Source organism: Lissotriton helveticus, chromosome 12, assembly GCF_964261635.1.
Source record: "Lissotriton helveticus chromosome 12, aLisHel1.1, whole genome shotgun sequence".
Lineage (NCBI taxonomy): Eukaryota > Metazoa > Chordata > Amphibia > Caudata > Salamandridae > Lissotriton > Lissotriton helveticus.
In genome coordinates this window covers 63,145,469-63,165,532 of record NC_136073.1, presented here as the reverse complement: position 1 = coordinate 63,165,532, position 20,064 = coordinate 63,145,469, and the positions used below count along the sequence as shown (strand labels likewise).

General features: G+C 53.3%; 1 protein-coding gene across 1 annotated transcript in view; it reads left to right on the top strand.

Moving 5' to 3' along the window:
* The window catches only part of LOC144799009 (zinc finger and BTB domain-containing protein 4-like), a 143,991-nt gene extending 124,588 nt beyond the window's left edge, over positions 1 to 19,403 (top strand). Inside the window, exon 3 of the mRNA XM_078670159.1 lies at positions 14,039 to 19,403. Coding sequence (XP_078526285.1) covers positions 14,054 to 18,808 — 4,755 coding nt within the window. The 5' untranslated portion in view covers positions 14,039 to 14,053 and the 3' untranslated portion in view covers positions 18,809 to 19,403. The remainder of the gene's footprint in view (positions 1 to 14,038) is intronic.
* The last annotated feature ends 661 nt before the right edge of the window (positions 19,404 to 20,064 follow it).

Here is a 20,064-nt window from a genome sequence, read left to right as displayed (position 1 = left end):
TCTTACTTTTACCCTATTTAAATGACAAGTGCAACACATTTGATCAAAATTGCCACCTATTTAATTTACTAAATAGTTGGCGTAATGTACCCTCCTAAATGTTGTAAAGTTTCAGGAATTGTGATGAACCTCATATGCAGCATTTCATGTAACATTTGAACTGTTTCAACGCCAAACTATATTTGTTGCTAAATTGTTCGAACTATGCATCAGACGGCAGGCTATGTGGCAGGCGCTAAAATACATATTTGTGTAAAAAAGTACTGGAATCAATTTTGTCCTTACATATAATAAACTCAGTTGTCAAACTGCTGTATTCCAGTTGGGATCCAATTCGCACCCCTTCTTCCAAATGCCATTTTAGCTCATCATTTCTCCCAGCTCCATTTTAATCCCACCCCCACAACTGTGATTCTAGTCCCACCCGTGTCTTTTTTTTATCCGAAAATGTGACGCGCCCACTCTCTCAACAGCCCTCCTTCCTACCCTTCACTTCACCAAATTCCTCATTGTGTCTGTTCATGTAACTGCAGTCCCAGTGCCACCCATCCTGGTGGCTTCAAAACTAGTTCAGTTAATCCTTGCAGCTTCTGTGTTATTCATGCAGATTCATGCAGTTGTTTTACTGGTCCAGCCCCTTCTTACAGCTGGTGTACTTGTCTAAACCCCTCTTACAGCTTAAATACTAGTCCAGACTCCTCTTACAGCTAGCTTACTAGTCTGGGACCTTCTTACAGCAGCTTTACTAGTCCAATTCCTTCTTTCAGCTCCTATACTAGTCCGGCCCCTTCTTTCAGCTGCTGCACTAGTCCAGACCCTTCTTTCAGTGTCAGTATTACCCCCAGACCCTTCTTACAGTTGGTGCACTAGTCCGGACCCCTCTTACAGCTTCTGTGCTAGTCCGGACCCCTCTTACAGCTTCTGTACTAGTCCGGACCCCTCTTACAGCTTCTGTGCTAGTCCGGACCCCTCTTACAGCTTCTGTGCTAGTCCGGACCCCTCTTACAGCTGGTGTACTAGCCGGGACCCCTTCTTTCAGCTGGTGTACTAGTCCAGCCCCTTCTTTTAACTTTTGTACTAGTCTGTACCCTTCTTTTAACTTTTGTACTACTCCAGACCCCTCTTTCAACTGGTGTAATAGTCTGACCCCTTCTTGCAGCTTCTTTACTAGTCCATACCCTACCTTTAGTGTCTATTCTAGTCTGGACCGCTCTTACAACTAGTGTACTAGTCTGACCCTTCTTACAGCTTCTTTACTAGTCCAGCCCCTTCTGTACTAGTCTGGACTCTTCTTTCAGCTGCTAAACTAGTCCAGACCCTTCTTTCAGTTCTGTACTAGTCTGGCCCCTTCTTTCAGCTTCTGTACTGGTCCTGCCCCTTTCTTTCAACTTCTGTACGAGTCCAGCCCCTTCTAACAGCTGATCTACTAGTCCAGCCCCTTCTAACAGCTGATCTACTAGTCCAGCCCCTTCTAACAGCTGATCTACTAGTCCAGATCCTTCTTTCAGTTCTGTACTAGTCTGGCCCCTTCTTTCAGCTTCTGTACTGGTCCTGCCCCTTTCTTTCAACTTCTGTACGAGTCCAGCCCCTTCTAACAGCTGATCTACTAGTCCAGCCCCTTCTAACAGCTGATCTACTAGTCCAGCCCCTTCTAACAGCTGATCTACTAGTCCAGCCCCTTCTTACAGATGGTGTACTAGTCCAGCCCCTTCTTACAGATGGTGTACTAGTCCGAAACTCTCTTACAGCTTCTGTACTAGTCCGACCCCTTCTTACAGCTTCTGTACTAGTCCGACCCCTTCTTTCAGCTTATGCACTTGTCTGGCCCCTTCTTACAGCTACTGTACTTGTCCTGCCCCTTCTTACAGCTGGTGTACTAGTCCAGCCCCTTCTTACAGCTGGTGTACTAGTCCAGCCCCTTCTTACAGATGGTGTACTAGTCCGAAACTCTCTTACAGCTTCTGTACTAGTCCGACCCCTTCTTACAGCTTCTGTACTAGTCCGACCCCTTCTTTCAGCTTATGCACTTGTCTGGCCCCTTCTTACAGCTACTGTACTTGTCCTGCCCCTTCTTACAGCTGGTGTACTAGTCCAGCCCCTTCTTACAGCTGATATACTAGTCCAGCCCCTTCTTACAGATGGTGTACTAGTCCAGCCCCTTCTTACAGATGGTCTACTAGTCCGAAACACTCTTACAGCTTCTGTACTAGTCAAACCCCTTCTTACAGCTTCTGTACTAGTCCGGCCCCTTATTACAGCTTCTGTAGTAGCCCAGCCCATTCTTACAGCTTCTCTAGTAGCTCAGCCCCTTTTTGGAGCTTCTGTACTAGTCTAGCCTCTTCTTACAACTTCTTCTCTAGTTCAGCTGTTTCTTTCAGCTTCTGTACATGTCTGGCTCCTTATTACAGCTGTTGTACTAGTCCGGTCCCTTCTTACAGATTCTGTTCTAGCCAGCCCCTTCTTACTGCTGGTGTACTAGCCAGCCCCTTCTTACAGCTGGTGTACTAGTCTGGACCCTTCATACAGCGGATGTACTAGTCCAGCCCCTTCTTACAGCTGCTGTACTAGCCCAATCCTTCTTACAGCTTCTGTATTCAAGCTGCCCCTTCTTTCAGTGTCTATACTAGTCTGGACACCTCTTACAGCTTCTGTACTAGTCAGACCCCTCCTTACAGCTGCTGTACTAACCCAGCTCCTTTTTACAGCTGGTGTACTTGTCCAGTATATATGAAAGGGGTCCCAGACAGAACACACCAGATTACTAGATTCACAGTGTTTGAGTTGAATTAATCCAAAAGATTGAATCAGGGTGCAAGGTGTTTTTATTTTCACCGCACCTATTATAAACATTCAATGGTTCAATAGTCAAAAGATAGATATATACACAATATACACAAATTCAATGCGCCCACAGGGGAGAGGGGAAAGTGCAGGGGAAATAATACACATTTTTTTGATAGTTAAACATCACTGGTCAAAAATTTCTCATGTGCATAGGTCTGCAAATCACAATCACAAAAGTCATAGATCCCCATACGAGGGGTCAAATGCAGTGTGCAAACATCAGAGTGAATTTCAAATAGAATCTCCTATTCAGCTGTATACATTAGACTGTTCTGTAGGAGTTCAAGTTAGTAGAAAAAGTCTACGTTTCGACCCAGAGGATGTAGGACGGTAGATCCTTACTACGCGGGTCTTCGTCAGGACGTGAAGGGAGGGTGGGGAAGAAAGGTGGGGCTGTTCCTAAAGATAAAAGTGAAACACGAATTTTTAAAAAATGGTCTCTGAACAGAGTCCCAAAGTGTTAGATAACGTTATATTCAGGAGAATGGAAATTATAAATAGAATACAATTAAAAGTGACTAACAAGGAGGTAATACTGAGGACAGAACCTTAGGTTACACGAAGTTACCTGCTGAGGAATCAAATGGCGGCCTGAGAAAACGTGGTCCTTGCCATTGCTGTAACGTATTAGTAGAGGTAGCTGACCGTATCTAAAAAACCATAATAAAAATAATAAAGGCGCCAATCAATTCTTATGTTCGCCGTAAGGGTGTCACTCATCATTGGAATATTATTCGCTTACTAAATGGCCTACCTCTGCCGTGATGCTAGGTTGGACTCGATGATTCAATATTGAATGATGAGTGACACCCTTACGGCGAACATAAGAATTGATTGGCGCCTTTATTATTTTTATTATGGTTTTTTAGATACGGTCAGCTACCTCTACTAATACGTTACAGCAATGGCAAGGACCACGTTTTCTCAGGCCGCCATTTGATTCCTCAGCAGGTAACTTCGTGTAACCTAAGGCTCTGTCCTCAGTATTACCTCCTTGTTAGTCACTTTTAATTGTATTCTATTTATAATTTCCATTCTCCTGAATATAACGTTATCTAACACTTTGGGACTCTGTTCAGAGACCATTTTTTAAAAATTCGTGTTTCACTTTTATCTTTAGGAACAGCCCCACCTTTCTTCCCCACCCTCCCTTCACGTCCTGACGAAGACCCGCGTAGTAAGGATCTACCGTCCTACATCCTCTGGGTCGAAACGTAGACTTTTTCTACTAACTTGAACTCCTACAGAACAGTCTAATGTATACAGCTGAATAGGTGATTCTATTTGAAATTCACTCTGATGTTTGCACACTGCATTTGACCCCTCGAATGGGGATCTATGACTTTTGTGATTGTGATTTGCAGACCTATGCACATGAGAAATTTTTGACCAGTGATGTTTAACTATCAAAAAAATGTGTATTATTTCCCCTGCACTTTCCCCTCTCCCCTGTGGGCGCATTGAATTTGTGTATATTGTGTATATATCTATCTTTTGACTATTGAACCATTGAATGTTTATAATAGGTGCGGTGAAAATAAAAACACCTTGCACCCTGATTCAATCTTTTGGATTAATTCAACTCAAACACTGTGAATCTAGTAATCTGGTGTGTTCTGTCTGGGACCCCTTTCATATATACTGACTAATTACCCAGGTCCCACTGACTACATGGGTCTAACCCCAAGATTTATGGTGTACTTGTCCAGTCCTTTCTTACAGGTGCTGTACTAGTCCGGCCCTTTCTTTCAGCGTATGCACTTTTCTGGCCCCTTCTTACAGCTACTGTACTAGTTCTGCCCCTTCTTACAGCTAGTGTACTAGTCCAGCCTAGCTGATATACTAGTCCAGCTCCTTCTTACAGATGGTGTCTGTTAGACGGGGCGATCTCGGAGGGCCGGGTATTGCTCACCCAACCACCCCAGGACCCACCTCTCCCACCGATCTTGCCGAGTCTTATCGTGGGGTCCTCACCGGGGAGGACTTGGGGTCTAGGATCGTACGTACTGAGCTCACACCACACTTATGAACAGACACCACACCGTTGGATTCTAGTAACAAGTTCTTTATATACAGTAAAAAGAAGGTAGCACTGTTATGTACAACCGATCGAGGGATCGCAAAGTCTTTGAGGGTTCGGGAAGAGGGAAGCGGGACAGTCTTTAGCCTTTGGGTCAGTACAGGGCGTACCATACGCACAGCTCTCAATCCTCGAGCTGGGGGGTACGGGAACAGATGGTCGTACTGGCTGCTTCACTTACGCCGAATCGGCTCGGTCGTGAAGATGATCTCGATGGTCCAGCCGGACCAGAGTACTCCTCGAGCCGCGACGAAGTCAGCAGGGCTCGATCCGGAGAAATTCGTGAGAAGCCACGGCAGCGTCAGCAGGACTCTGATGGTTATAAGTTCAAGCTCGAGCCGCGACAGCGTCAGCAGGGCTCCGATGGTCTTTGAGAACGAGCCGCGACAGCGTCAGCAGGGCTCCGATGGTCTTTGAGAACGAGCCGCGATAGCGTCAGCAGGGCTCCGATGGTCTTTGGGAACGAGCCGCGACAGCGTCAGCAGGGCTCAGGTGGTCTTTGAGAACGAGCCACGACAGCGTCAGCAGGGCTCAGGTGGTTCAGTTCTGTGTTGCGAAGAAGTAGCCGCGACAGCGTCAGCAGGCTCAGCGATGCAAGGTTGAGTTCCTCTTAGGATCAGCCGCGATCCGCTCAGCAGGCTTCCAGGTCCAAGATACAACTGCCCGCTAGTTGTGGTGCGGGCCTTGATATCGTCCAGGAGCCCTTTGATGTCCGGACCCTCGCAGGCGGAGGTCTCATGCCTTGGGGGGCTGGTCGTTGGCGAGGTCCGGCGGTTGGCGCTTTGATCTCTTTGGAGGATGCGTCCGGGAATTCCCAGACGCCCAGCAGGTCTGGAGCCAGCACTCGGGGAGGCCGGAGGTGCGATGGAAACTGGCCCACAGGGGAGGGCAAAAGGTGTGACAGATACCAGTCCCTCAGGGGAGGTCGGAGGGGCCATCGATACTCCCCGGCGTTTCCCTTGTGGAGCCCTTTACCCCCTAGCCGGGACTGGCACGCCTTTGGAGTCTGGGGTTAGCTGGGGCCGGGGTCACGCTAGGCCCAGGGAGTCAGGGATCTCGGGAAGGGAAGATGGCTGCCGGGCCTTGTGGGGCATGCAGGCCTGGTCGCCGGGTACGGGTTCTGGGCGTTCGGGGAGCAGGACGACCAGGGAACTCGGGGGCCGCTATTCTAACGGGGTGCTGCACAGGGAACTCAGGGTGCAGGGGGTGCTCACAGGGTGCGGGGGAACAGAGGCGGACCACGCCACAAGGCCGGGTCCAACACGCGTCCCCCCCAGCTGAAGGCGGGGAGAACTACCCATCCTCTTGGGGGTTCTCTTCGCTGAGGCGGAAGAATCGTGACAGGCCGTCTGCGTTGGCGTGGTCAACACCAGGCCGGTGCTCAACAGTGAAATCCATCCCCTGGAGGGAGATGGACCAGCGCAACAGTTTGGGGTTCTCCACTCTCATCTGCATTAGCCACCAGAGGGGTCGGTGGTCGGTCTGGACCCGGAAGTGAGTACCAAACAGGTAGGGCCTCAGCTTCTTCAGGGCCCAAACCACCGCGAAGGCTTCCCGCACGATGGTGCTCCACCTTTGTTCTCGAGGCAGTAGCCTCCGGTTAATGAAAGCCACTGGCTGGTCGAGGCCATTTTCGCTCACCTGGGACAGGACTGCTCCGATGCCATGCTCGGACGCGTCCGTTTGGACCACGAACTCTCTGGAGTAGTCGGGGGCCTGTAGCACGGGGGCAGTGCACATGGCGTCTTTTAAGGTTTCGAAGGCCTTTTGGCAGGCGGGGGTCCAGTTGACTTTCTTAGGCTGGTTTTTGGAGGTTAACTCCGTGAGAGGGGTTACGATGCTGCCGTACCTCTTGATGAACCTTCGATAGTATCCGGTGAGCCCTAGGAATGCCCGCACTTCTGTCTGGGTCGCGGGGGCCTCCCAGGCCACAATCGCGTCGATCTTGGGCTGGAGGGGGGCCACGAGGCCGCTTCCGACCTAGTGCCCCAGGTACACTACGGACCCTTGTCCGATCTGGCACTTGCTTGCCTTAATGGTGAGACCGGCCCTCTGCAGGGCCATCAGTACCTCCCAGAGGTGCTGGAGGTGTTCGGACCAGTGAGCACTGAACACCGCGATATCGTCCAGATACGCAGCGCTGAACTCCTCCAACCCAGCCAGTACCTGGTTAACCAGCCTCTGGAAGGTGGCGGGGGCGTTTTTCATCCCGAAGGGCATCACCCAGAAATGGTAGTGGCCATCCGGGGTGGAAAAAGCGGATCTCTCCCTGGCCCCTTCTGTGAGGGCGATCTGCCAGTCTCCGCTGGTCAAGTCGAACGTGCTGAGAAAGCGAGCAGCTCCAAGGCGGTCAATGAGCTCGTCTGCTCGGGGAATGGGATGGGCGTCAGTTCTGGTGACTGCGTTGAGCACGCGGTAGTCGACGCAAAACCTCAGCTCGGGGGCAGCCCCGGGGGCGGCCGCCTTCGGAACCAGGACCACGGGGCTGGCCCATGGGCTGTCAGAGGCTTCGACCACTCCGAGGGCTAGCATTTTGTTGACCTCGGCCTTGATGCAGGCCCGGACTCTGTCAGGGACGCGGTAGGCTCTGTGCCGTACCGGTGGGCTGTCCCCGGTGTCCACATCGTGGACGCACCAGCTGGTGACGCCGGGGATGAGGGAGAAAAGGTGGGAGAATTGTCCCAGTAACTGGCGACAGTCCTCACGCTGCTCAGGGAGGAGGAGAGGCTCACTCCCTCTATGGAGCCATCATTTTCCCTCGCACACAGGAGATCGGGGAGAGGCTCAGTTTCCTCTTCCTCTCCATCGTCAGTGGCGAGGAGCAAACTCAACTCAGTCCGTGCAAAGTGGGGTTTGAGGCGGTTCACGTGGAGGACCCTCAAGGGGTTCCTGGGGGGACTGTACATCGACCAGATAGGTCACCTGGCTCTTGCGTTCCACCACCTTGAAGGGTCCTGTCCACTTGTCTTGCAGGGCACAGGGTTCCACGGGGGCCATCACCCAGACCTGCTGTCCAGGCTGAAATTCGACCAGAGTGGCATTCTGGTCGTACCATCGTTTAATTTCCTCTTGGCTGGCCTCGAGGTTTTCCTCGGCCAGTTCTCGGAACTTCCGCGTCTGGTTCCTGAGGGCCAGGATGTATCGAAACACATCTGGAGGGGGCTCTGGGGCCGCCGTTTCCCATCCTTCTTTGACCAGACTGAGGGGCCCCCTGACGGGGTGCCCGTAGAGCAGCTCGAAGGGGCTAAACCCCACGGATTTCTGAGGGACCTCGCGGTACGCGAAGAGGAGACAGGGAAGAAGGACGTCCCACTTGCGCCTCAGGGGCTCTTCGAGACCCAGGATCATTCCCTTGAGGGTCCGGTTGAACCGTTCAACCAGACCGTTACCTTGGGGGTGATATGGGGTGGTGAACTTGTAGGTCACCCCACATTGTTGCCAGAGAGATTTCATGTACTTCGAAAAGAAGTTTGTCCCTCGGTCACTCACTACTTCTCGGGGGAATCCCACCCGGGAGAAGATCCCCATGAGGGCCCGCCCCACTACGGGGGCCGTCACCGTTCGCAGGGGGATGGCTTTGGGGTAGCGGGTGGCATGGTCCACCAAAACGAGGATAAACCGGTGGCCCAAGGAGGTCCAGGGGTCGAGGGGCCCCACGATATCGATTCCCACCCGTTCGAAGGGGGTACTGACCACGGGGAAGGGTTGGAGGGGGGCCTTGCGCCTTCCTCCACTCTTCCCGCTGGACTGACACGTGGGGCAGGACTTGCAGTGGTTCTCCACATCGGAGCGCATGCCGGGCCAGTAAAAGTGGGTGACCAGGCGGTGGTATGTTTTGTCTTGTCCCAGGTGTCCCGCCAAGGGCACATCATGGTCCAGGTTCAGGAGGAAGCCGCGGAAGCGTAGGGGTACCACCAGCACCCGGGCTGACCCTAGCTCGGCGGACTTTTGTTCGCTGTATAAAAGGCCGTTCTCCCAATAGACAAAGTGGGAGCCGGACTGGTCACCGGCGGCCTGGGCGGCGGCCTGCTGCCGCGGCCCCACCAAGGACGGACAGGAGGTCTGTTCGATGCAAAATTCTTCCCGGGACGGTCCTCCTTCCTGGCGCCACTGGCCAGCTCAGGAAGGTCGTCCGGGCTCGGAGTCGGTTCGACGTCAGGCCCGAGGGGGCCTGCGTCGGGGATGAGGCTCTCCTCGGGGGACAGCTCGGGGCGTTCGGATGTCACAGGGACCTCGGGGTCCTCGGGGACTGGCTGGGCAGTCATAGGGATTACTCCCTCGGGGGTGGCCACTCGGCCGGTCATGGAACGAGTGCTCACACAGGCCCATTCTGGCAGGCCCACCATCTCCAGGTGGGTCCTTCGCTCGACTTGCTTCCACGGGGAGCTCTCCAGGTCGTTACCGAGCAGGCAGTCCACGGGCATGTCTGTGCGGAGCGCTACTCGTAACTCTCCGGAGACGCCCCCCCATTCGAACGGGACTTGGGCTATTCGGCAGGTGCGGACAGAATTGTCAGCGGCGATCACCCTGCAGGAAGCGCTTGGCACAATTTGGGCTTCAGTGACTAAGTGACACTTCACGGCTGTGATGCTGGCCCCGGTGTCTCGGAGCGCCCCTATGCGGTGGCCATTGACAACTACCTGCTGTCGGTATTTTTCGTTGTTGTCTGGCAGAGGGGCTCCGGGGACCATTTCCCTATCACCCAGGGAGACTAAGATCATAGCTGCGGGGTCACCCTCCTCGAAGTCCTCCTCCCCTTCCTCTTCTAGGGCTACAGAGGCTAACTGGCGCGCTGGGGGACCCGCAGCGGCGGGCTTCTTGAACAAAGGGCACCGGGGGTCATTGGCATAATGCCCTGGCTGTTGGAAATTGTAGCAGGCTTGGCTGACTCAGGGCCCTGGCTTGGCTGGAGGGAACCCTGCACGCGCTGTGGGAGGCGAGGTGCCGGGCTGGTTTCTGGGGGGACTGTGCGGGGACCCTACCTGGGATCCCCTCTGTCTATTCTGACCCCCCCTCCCCTCGGGCGGGAATATCCCTGTTTGTTTCGACCAGATTCTCCCCCGGGCCCCCCGGGGGACTCGGGTGCTCACCCAGCGATCGGCCTCGATGGCCAGTTTCCGGGGGTCAGCCAACTTGCTGTCCAGGAGGTGCTGTCGGAGTTCCACAAAGCAATTTAAGGACAAATTTTGGTAAGCAATGAGGTCGATGAGCCCCACGAAGGAGGATACATTGCTGCCCTTGATCCAACCTTCCAGGGCCCGGCTGTAGAAGTTGACATATTCTACCCACGTGGTGCCGGGAATCTTCTTGCAGTCTCGAAACCTTTGTCGGTACATTTCTGGGGTGAGTCCGTACTGGGTGAGGAGGGCCTCCTTCATGTGGCTGTAGGAGGTTTGCTTGGAGGACGGTAAATCGAGCAGGGTGTCCCTCCCTTCGCTGAGGAACCGACCCCACAGCCCAGCCCCCCAATCCTTCTGTGGAACTCGGTGGGAGGTCATGGCGACTTCGTATGCTTAGAACCATTGCTGGATATTATCGTTCTTGTAATACTCTTTGACCACATCCTTGGGGATGTGGACCTTGGGTTCCACCGGGGGAACGGCCTCTCGGGCCCCTGATGTTCGGTTGTCGTCGCTCCGGGCCTTCAGTTCGATCTCCTTCAGGCCGCGCTCGTGCTCCAGCTGGAGTCGTTTTCCTTCGTGTTCTCTCTGGAGTTTCTTCTCCTCCAGTTCTCCTTGTAGCCGCAACTGCTCGATGGCTAGCTTCTTCTCGGCCAGCTTGAGCTCTCCTTCTATCTTCAGGCGCGCTAGTTCCAGCTCGTGGTTTCGATTGCGTTCTCGGTCTGTCATCTCCTCCGGCGACAGACCTCTCTCCGTGCCGGGACCCCGCGTTGGGGACTGTGCTCTCTCATCCCCTTGGGCGCGGGTTTCGGCCAGTGGCCCTCCGTCTCCGCCATCTCCTGCCGGCGGGAGAGGGTGTGCTCCGGCCTCCACCCAGGCTGTCAGGGCTTTTTGAAAGTCTTCTTTGGTGCTTAATCCCGTTGTCGGGATATGGAGATCTTTGCAGAATTGCTTCAGCTCTCGGTGCGTATAGTCGTCCAGACGCTCCATCTGGAAGGTGTTCTCGTCGTTCGTGAGGCTCATGGTTTCGTTCGGGTAGTGTGTCAGTTGTACAATCCCTAGACGTAGGTTCTTATCGCGCCGCTGCCACCAATGTTAGACGGGGCGATCTCGGAGGGCCGGGTATTGCTCACCCAACCACCCCAGGACCCACCTCTCCCACCGATCTTGCCGAGTCTTATCGTGGGGTCCTCACCGGGGAGGACTTGGGGTCTAGGATCGTACGTACTGAGCTCACACCACACTTATGAACAGACACCACACCGTTGGATTCTAGTAACAAGTTCTTTATATACAGTAAAAAGAAGGTAGCACTGTTATGTACAACCGATCGAGGGATCGCAAAGTCTTTGAGGGTTCGGGAAGAGGGAAGCGGGACAGTCTTTAGCCTTTGGGCCAGTACAGGGCGTACCCTACGCACAGCTCTCAATCCTCGAGCTGGGGGGTACGGGAACAGATGGTCGTACTGGCTGCTTCACTTACGCCGAATCGGCTCGGTCGTGAAGATGATCTCGATGGTCCAGCCGGACCAGAGTACTCCTCGAGCCGCGACGAGGTCAGCAGGGCTCGATCCGGAGAAATTCGTGAGAAGCCACGGCAGCGTCAGCAGGACTCTGATGGTTATAAGTTCAAGCTCGAGCCGCGACAGCGTCAGCAGGGCTCCGATGGTCTTTGAGAACGAGCCGCGACAGCGTTAGCAGGGCTCCGATGGTCTTTGAGAACGAGCCGCGACAGCGTCAGCAGGGCTCCAATGGTCTTTGGGAACGAGCCGCGATAGCATCAGCAGGGCTCAGGTGGTCTTTGAGAACGAGCCGCGACAGCGTCAGCAGGGCTCAGGTGGTTCAGTTCTGTGTTGTGAAGAAGGAGCCGCGACAGCGTCAGCAGGCTCAGCGATGCAAGGTTGAGTTCCTCTTAGGATCAGCCGCGATCCGCTCAGCAGGCTTCCAGGTCCAAGATACAACTGCCCGCTAGTTGTGGTGCGGGCCTTGATATCGCCCAGGAGCCCTTTGATGTCCGGACCCTCGCAGGCGGAGGTCTCATGCCTTGGGGGGCTGGTCGTTGGCGAGGTCCGGCGGTTGGCGCTTTGATCTCTTTGGAGGATGCGTCCGGGAATTCCCAGACGCCCAGCAGGTCTGGAGCCAGCACTCGGGGAGGCCGGAGGTGCGATGGAAACTGGCCCACAGGGGAGGGCAAAAGCTGTGACAGATACCAGACCCTCAGGGGAGGTCGGAGGTGCCATCGATACTCCCCGGCGTTTCCCTTGTGGAGCCCTTTACCCCCTAGCCGGGACTGGCGCACCTTTGGAGTCTGGGGTTCGCTGGGGCCGGGGTCACGCTAGGCCCAGGGAGTCAGGGATCTCTGGAAGGGAAGATGGCTGCCGGGCCTTGTGGGGCATGCAGGCCTGGTCGCCGGGTACAGGTTCTGGGCGTTCGGGGAGCAGGACGACCAGGGAACTCGGGGGCCGCTATTCTAACGGGGTGCTGCGCAGGGAACTCAGGGTGCAGGGGGTGCTCACAGGGTGCGGGGGAACAGAGGCGGACCACGCCACGAAGCCGGGTCCAACAGTGTCCTAGTCCCACCCCTTCTTACCGATGGTGTACTAGTTTGAAATCCTCTTAGAGCTTCTGTACTAGTCCGGCCCCGTCTTACAGCTTCTACAGTAGCCCAGCCTCTTTTTACAGCTTTTGTACTAGCCAGCCTCTTCTTACAGCTTGTGTAGTAGTTCGGCCCCTTCTTACAGCTTATGTTCTAGCCAGCCCCTTCTTACAGCTGGTGTACTAGCCCAACCCTTCTTACAGCTTCTGTATTAGAGCTGCCCCTTCTTTCAGTGTCTATACTAGTCCGGACACCTCTTCCATCTGGTTTACTAGTCTAGCCCCTTCTTACAGTTTCTATACTAGTCCAATCCCTTCTATCAGCTTCTCTACTAGCCCAGACTCTTCTTTCAGTTTCTGTACTAGAGCCGCCCCTTCTTTCAGAGTCTATATTAGTTTGGACACCTCTTACATCTTCTGTACTAGTCCGGGCCCTTCTTACAGGTGGTGTATTCGTGTTTACCACCTCGCAATGGCCACAGGTAAGGGGGGAGGGGAGGCTGCTGCCCCCAAAACTCATGCCGCCCGAGGTGGACTGACCCACGCCCCCTTACTATGCCACTGGTCTGGCCTCTCCTTTCTTTACTAGTCGGGCCCCTTTTTTCAGCTGCTGTGTTAGCCTGGCTCCTCCTTTTAGCTGCAACACTAGTCCGGTCCCTCCTTTCAGCTGGTGTTCTAACCCGGCCCCTTCTTTCAGATAATGTACTTGTCCAATTCTAGCTTCTCTTCTTCCTAAATCTGGTAATAGTCCAGCCTCCACTATTTTCCTAATCCTAGTCCCGCCACCTTCCAACCTGGGATCCCCCTCCTGCCCACAGTGCTTCCTGATACAGGTCCCATCTTCATCCCAACCATCTCCCCTCTCCAGATTTCTATTTCTAACCATGAAACTGCATTGCGGTTGTATTGCAAAGGTTGGCACAGCACCTGAGGTCTGATTTTAGATAATGTTTTATGCCCACAATTTGAGAAACTCCACATTCTGGCTTTTTGCGTCCACAAGATTTAAAAGAAAAAAGTTTCAGCATTTTCTTTTGTTTCAAATAATCTGGCACTTGAGTTCATAACATCCCTGGATGGTTCATTTGAATACATGTCCAGATGGAAATATCTATCATGCCAGAGGCGGACTCGCCTCTTGGGATATTGGGATGTTTTCTCAACAGCGCGTGACTAAGTTTGCCCAGTTCTAGGAAGCTTGCTGCCAATCTCTCTAGAAGGGTTATTGCACTGAAGATATTGTTGACTCATAGATAGTTGAGACATGCATATACGGCTGTACAATTGGAGAATGTAGGGATGACCAGATGGCTGTGTTGAAACTCAGAGTATAGTTAGATTTGGCACATGTATGTTGCTGGATGGTGATATTCAACCTGTCCCTTTCTTCTCTGTTGCAGGTCTTAAACACCACAATGGCTTCCATCATGGAGGTGCATGACTCCAACCATCCCAGCTCTGTGCTCGAGAAGCTCAACGAGCAGCGACTCCAGGGCCTGTTTTGTGACATCACAGTCGTGGTGGAAGACACCAAGTTCAAGGTCCATAAGAATGTCCTAGCTGCTTCCAGCACTTACTTCAAGGCTGCTCTCTCCAGAAGGGCTTCCTGCTTCCCGGACTCTGTCCTAGAGCTTCCCGATGTGCCGGCTGAAGTGTTCGCCAACATCGTCAGCCTCATCTACAACTCCAGAGTGTCCGTGCAGAGTGCGGATGTGGCCAAGGAGATCACAGCTGTGGGGAAGCAGCTGGGCATATTGTGCGTAGAAAGTCTCGGTGACGTGGCACAAGTGCAGAAGGCTCAAGCACACTCCCCCGGAGAATCTTCCACTACTTACGGCAGAGATGGTGCCACAAATCCCCAAGGGACCAAAGAAGGCAGCCTGTGTGGCCCTGCCACAATACATCAGCAGGAAGTCCAGACGCCTGACGCATCTTGTGCTCCAAGCCCCTCCATCTCTACCCAATCCTCATTGGTTGCCACTCCTTCCGTAGACCTCTCATCTCAGCCCATTTCCTCAGAAAGCACCCCAAGCCCTCATTTCTTCCAGAGTCCTTGCCTCCAACAAGACACCGCTCAAGCTGATCCACCGACCTTTCCTCTAGTCAGCCTGCCTGTTCAGGAGCAAAGCACACTGGCCAATGGCAATCATGTGGAAATTCCACCCCTTTTGCCAACCCAGTCCAATGACAATAGCATCCCCGGATCAGCTGTGGACCTGGAAGCAGAAGCTGAAAAGTCAGCAGCAAGGATACTATACACATTGGGTACCGTGCAAGCTAATTCTGCCAGTTTTAGTGACAATGAGCATGACCCATTGCTTAAGGACAACTCTGATTGGGAGGCTGAGGACTCTGCTGAGGACGCTAGCGAACCAGAAAAAACGCTCGACAATCCAAGGAAAGCAAGCACTCCTTCTGTCTTTCCCCAGACTTTATTCACTTGTACCATCTGTAGCAGGTCATTTAGCTCCTCTACTGCTCTCAGCCTCCACGTTAAGTTGCACAGACCGAGAAAGACCTTTTCCTGTACCTACTGCAACAAGGGTTTCATGCACATCAAGCGCCTGCAGACACATGAAGTGCTGTGCAAACAGACCAGTGGTTTTCCTGTGGAGGACAATGATAGCGCAGGCTTAGGAGGGCCTGATGGCATGGCGGCGTCCTCCTCGACTGAGCTTCAGGGCCTGCAGCCGTCGAAGCACTTGCCAGTCAAGAAGGGCCACGCCGGCCTCCTCTTCCGTCATCGGAGCTTCCAAAGGTTGGAGCTTGGATCCGAGCAGGACCACTTTGTGAAGGTGGTGGACGGCCACATCATCTATTTTTGCAGCATCTGTGAGCGTTCTTACATGACGCTGTCCAGCCTAAAGCGGCACTCCAATGTACACTCCTGGCGCCGAAGGTACCCCTGCCACTACTGCGAAAAGGTCTTTGCTCTTGCCGAATATAGGACCAAGCATGAAGTGTGGCACACGGGCGAACGTCGCTACCAGTGCATTTTCTGCTGGGAAACCTTTGTGACATATTATAACCTGAAGACGCATCAAAAAGCCTTCCATGGAATCAGTCCAGGGCTCATATCTAGTGAGAAGACAGCAAATGGAGGCTACAAACCCAAACTGAATGCCCTAAAACTCTACAGATTGTTACCCATGAGGTCAGAGAAGCGACCATATAAGACATACAGCCAGTCCACTCCTGGGAATCTGTTGGTGCCCAGCCAGCCTCTTCCGATGGATATAGGAAACTTGACCGCCACTGAAAGCTCCTCTGCTGCAGTGGGGGGCATGGCAGATTCACTGGAGATGCCAGACACCGACGGGCATCTGTTGCAATCAGAGTTGCCTCTTTCCTCGCAGGACCTGCAGCAGGTGTCCAACAAAGGCAAAGAGCCTTTGGGCCTCCCAAGTCTTATTGGTGAGACTCAAACTAGAAAGCCTCTACCGAGTACCATCGAGTCACACCTTGAAGACCTGCTTCCACAAGACGAGCTCGCCCAGATGACTTCTCAAGGAGGTTGCAGTGATGGGGCCATTCCAAGCGTCATTGCCTTTGGGCACTCGTCCTCATCTGTGATAGTACGCAGTGCCACGGCGTCCTCGGTAATGGCCCCCAGTGTACAAGGACCATCAGTTATTGCGTACAATAGCAAGTCCACTTTAAAAAATCCAACCGTGTCACCAGCGTCTCTGTCAATGCATCCTACGAAGAAACCAGGTGTTAAGGACTGCAAGCAGGCCAAGTTGTCCCCGATGTCATCTGACCAAAGCTCTGATGAGACAGAGAGTGAGGAGGAGACAGACAGTGACCATACTCCTGTCCACACCAAAGGAAAAACCATGACGTACACAGCCAAACCAGCCTATGTGGGGAATGCATCTGAGAGTAGAAACACCACCCTGTGCCAGATAACTGTCCGGATTGGGGAAGAGGCCATTGTGAAAAGGAGGATCTCAGAGACTGACCTCATGAGGGACAAGAGCCCCAGCAGAAAACTCAAGAAGTTTAACTTTGGGAGCGAGCATAGCCGGGGAGAAAAGCATGGCAGAAAAGGAGGGAGGAAAGCCAACCTCTCCCAAGCGAGAGAACTGGAACCCTGCAATGATAGTGACCGAGATGGGGAGGACCAGCTCTGGCGACCCTACTACTCGTACAAGCCAAAGCGCAAGGCCTGCAATGTGCAGAACCTGAAGAAGTCCAGCTGGCGAAAGAAGCTCCATCACAAGCGATCATTGAAGCGGATGAAGAGGGTGAAGAAGGTGGCCAGTGACCCATGCATGGCAGAAGACCTGCATGGCTTGACAGAATCTGAGAACGACACCCCCGGGGAGGAGAGTACAGATCTGACACCCTCACCCCAGCCCATCAGCCCGAAACGCCATAAGAGCAGTCGAGTGTCGGATTGGCGATATGAGTGTACCACCTGCGGAAAGCGATTTTCAGCACTCAGGAAGTTCCGAAAGCACGAGCTGACCCACAGGCCTGCAGCCATGTTTCCTTGTGACGTGTGCATGAAAGAGTTCCCCTCGCACCAGCTCGCTATGGAGCATCTGGAGACGCACAGCTCTGAGGCGGGAGAAGACCTCTCATCTCCAAAGCCAGACCATCCTAGTCGCTCCGAGCTGGTCCCCTCTTTCAAAGTGTCTGCTGCCCGAGTGGGGAGGAAACCATCAGTGAAGCACAACTGCTCCTGCTGCCCCAAGGTCTGTAAAACGGCAGCAGCCCTCAGTCGTCACATGAAGCGCCACGAAGCTGAGAGGCTGAGCATGTCAGAAGCCGAGGGTGAAGAGGGAAATCAGGGAGGTGAGGATGGGCTGGATGGTTGTCTTGGGTCGCCCGCTCTCGCCTCTGTCATTGCATTTACCAAGTCCAGCGATCTGCAAAGCCTCACGACCCCACCACCTACAGTTATGGCAGAGGACCCCCCTGTCAAGGAATCTGAATACCCCCCCAGTAGCCCTGCACCTCTCACCATCAAGGAAGAAGACCCGCAGGAGATGCAGGTCTCTTCTTCAAGTGGGGAGCCCACTCTGGCTGGGGATGCTGAGGCTGAACTTAGCCCACCTTGCCTTTCTCCAATTAGTGGTACCGCCTATTCTCCCAGAGATCCAGTGGTGCCAGTGCCACACCGGCTAACACCCATGGTCCTAGAAGGCCCTAGCGGTTCCATGTCAACAGCTCTGAAACTGAACCACCCCATGTGCGAGGAGACGGAAGCACAAGAACCAACGACCGCTTGCCACACTATCGAAATCCCAAAAGAAGACTGCCAGAAGGAATGGCTGCCAAGAGGGTGTCATGAACCAGTGCTGCAAGTCTGCGACCCACAAAGGCCTCCATCCAGCCATCAGCTAGAGCTAGTCAGGCCTCTGGGTGTAATGATCCAAGCTGCCGAGGTGCTTTCTCAGGAGGAAACGCGCCTTCCTGCCATGGACATTGAAATGGTTGTAGCCCCACAACTTGACATTCCCCGTCCCTGTTCAGAAGACTCCTTTAGGCGGCAGAGAAAAGGGTTGCCTACCACTAATGGTGTGCCAGCCCACCAGGATGAACCAGAGTCTCCCAGGGGCACTCCTTCCCATAAATTGCATCTTCAGTCAGCTATGGACCTCTCGCTTCAAGACCCGCTGATTTCCCACACCGGGGTTCGGAGTGGCCAAAACCTTACTCACAAGCCCTTGCCTTCCAGAATGGTGGAGGAATTCCAGGAGTCAGTGCACCACAACATCTGTCTGGAGCCCGGCTTCCCTGTTCAGGAGTACCCACTGCCCCTGCTTACACCAGGCAGTTGGAGAAGCAGGGCAGAGATGGAGGAGAAGACCCTCTTGTCTTACCCTGCATCCCTGCCATTCAGTGCCATGAGCAAAGCTGCTGGAGAAGCCGCAAGCAAGATGGCCTTCTACCCAGAGCCCTATCCGCTCATGTACGGGCATCAGCTTCTGGCTTACCCCTATGGCTTCACCAACCTGGCCACTCTTCCAGTTGCCTTAAACATGGTGATCCCAGATGACAAGGGCCAACCCTTACCTTTCCTGCCAAGCATGTTCGGCTACTCTGTCAACCCTTGCCGAAGCGAAGTGCAAGAGCTCCCCACGCTGATAAATGGAAGGCCAAATCATGGGAAAGCCACGGCAGCCAATCAGGAAAGGGCAAAGAAGGGGCGGACTCTCTGAGCGCATGGACTCTGTGCCCCGACTCAGCCTTTAAAAGCAACAATAAGAAGAGAAAGACATCTCTATGAAGCTTAATGCTGTTAAACGTGGGCCCGCCCCTTCCGACCCTTTAACATACCATTTAAACACGCCTGTTCTGCTGGAATCTTCCAGAATTTGGCCTACGTGGTTCATGGAAGGGGCAGCCGGGCAGCCAGACTCCCTTCCCTTCCTATGGCTGGAGTCCACATTGATTCACCAAAACTCTTTAGCACTGCTAGCCACACCCCACTGTCTTTGCTAGGCCCCAAGATGACCACTTTCCCGGCTATGACACAAAAGTCCACAAAAGCTTCTCTTCCAGGATTGTGCACCTTAATTAATTAGTTCAGGGGATTTGCCTTTGATGGCACACTAAATATTCTGCACGGGAAAAATAGACCAGAATGGACCTGCCCAATGCCCACCACCATCTACACCATCAGGTATTTAAAAGTACTGATGGGCCACAAATGCACTAGCATTCCATGTGAACCAGGAGCCCAACCTCCTTCCGTTGAAGGGATACATGGTTCACAAAAAATGCGCTCTTTGACCTAGTGAGTTATGTAGAACCCATCCCGTGATACTCCAATGCCCCACCAGGTGCGCACTCTTAGTACCCAGAGTCCCAGGAATGCACTTTTATACACATCCGCACTGTGTTATACTCCGGCATACCAGGAAGCGCAAGGCGCATGCATATGCCTTCCACACACTTCTCTAAACTTTATGCAGTGCTAATCACTTCCTATCCCTTTGCTTGCTTCTCAGTGCGTTCCAGTAATCTCCAGGAGAGCGCGCACACCTGGCCCTTGATACCCCAAATATTCCAAAGTCCAAGGTTCTACTGAGCCCATGCCTTTGCTTGCGCACCTTACAGCACGTTAACAATCACAATGACCAGGTATAAGTGCACAGTGGGAATGCACATATTCCTGTCCCAAGATCTCCCATTGTTCCTTCAGCTCAATTGTTCTGAGGCTCACCCTCTTGCACACATCCATTCCTGAGCTTTAGAGTTCTGGGATGCCCCAAGGGTCCTCCCACACGCATCCCCCACAAATCCCCAAATTTTCCAGAATCCCACAGTTCTCCAGACCCTTGGTCTTGAATGTGCACTTTACTATGGCTGACTAAGCACATACACCTAATATGTTGCAATTGTTGCAACGTCTGTGTCCAGGAGGCTTGTGCTCTTGCACAGCACCTTATTGTGCTCCACAAATCATACAGCT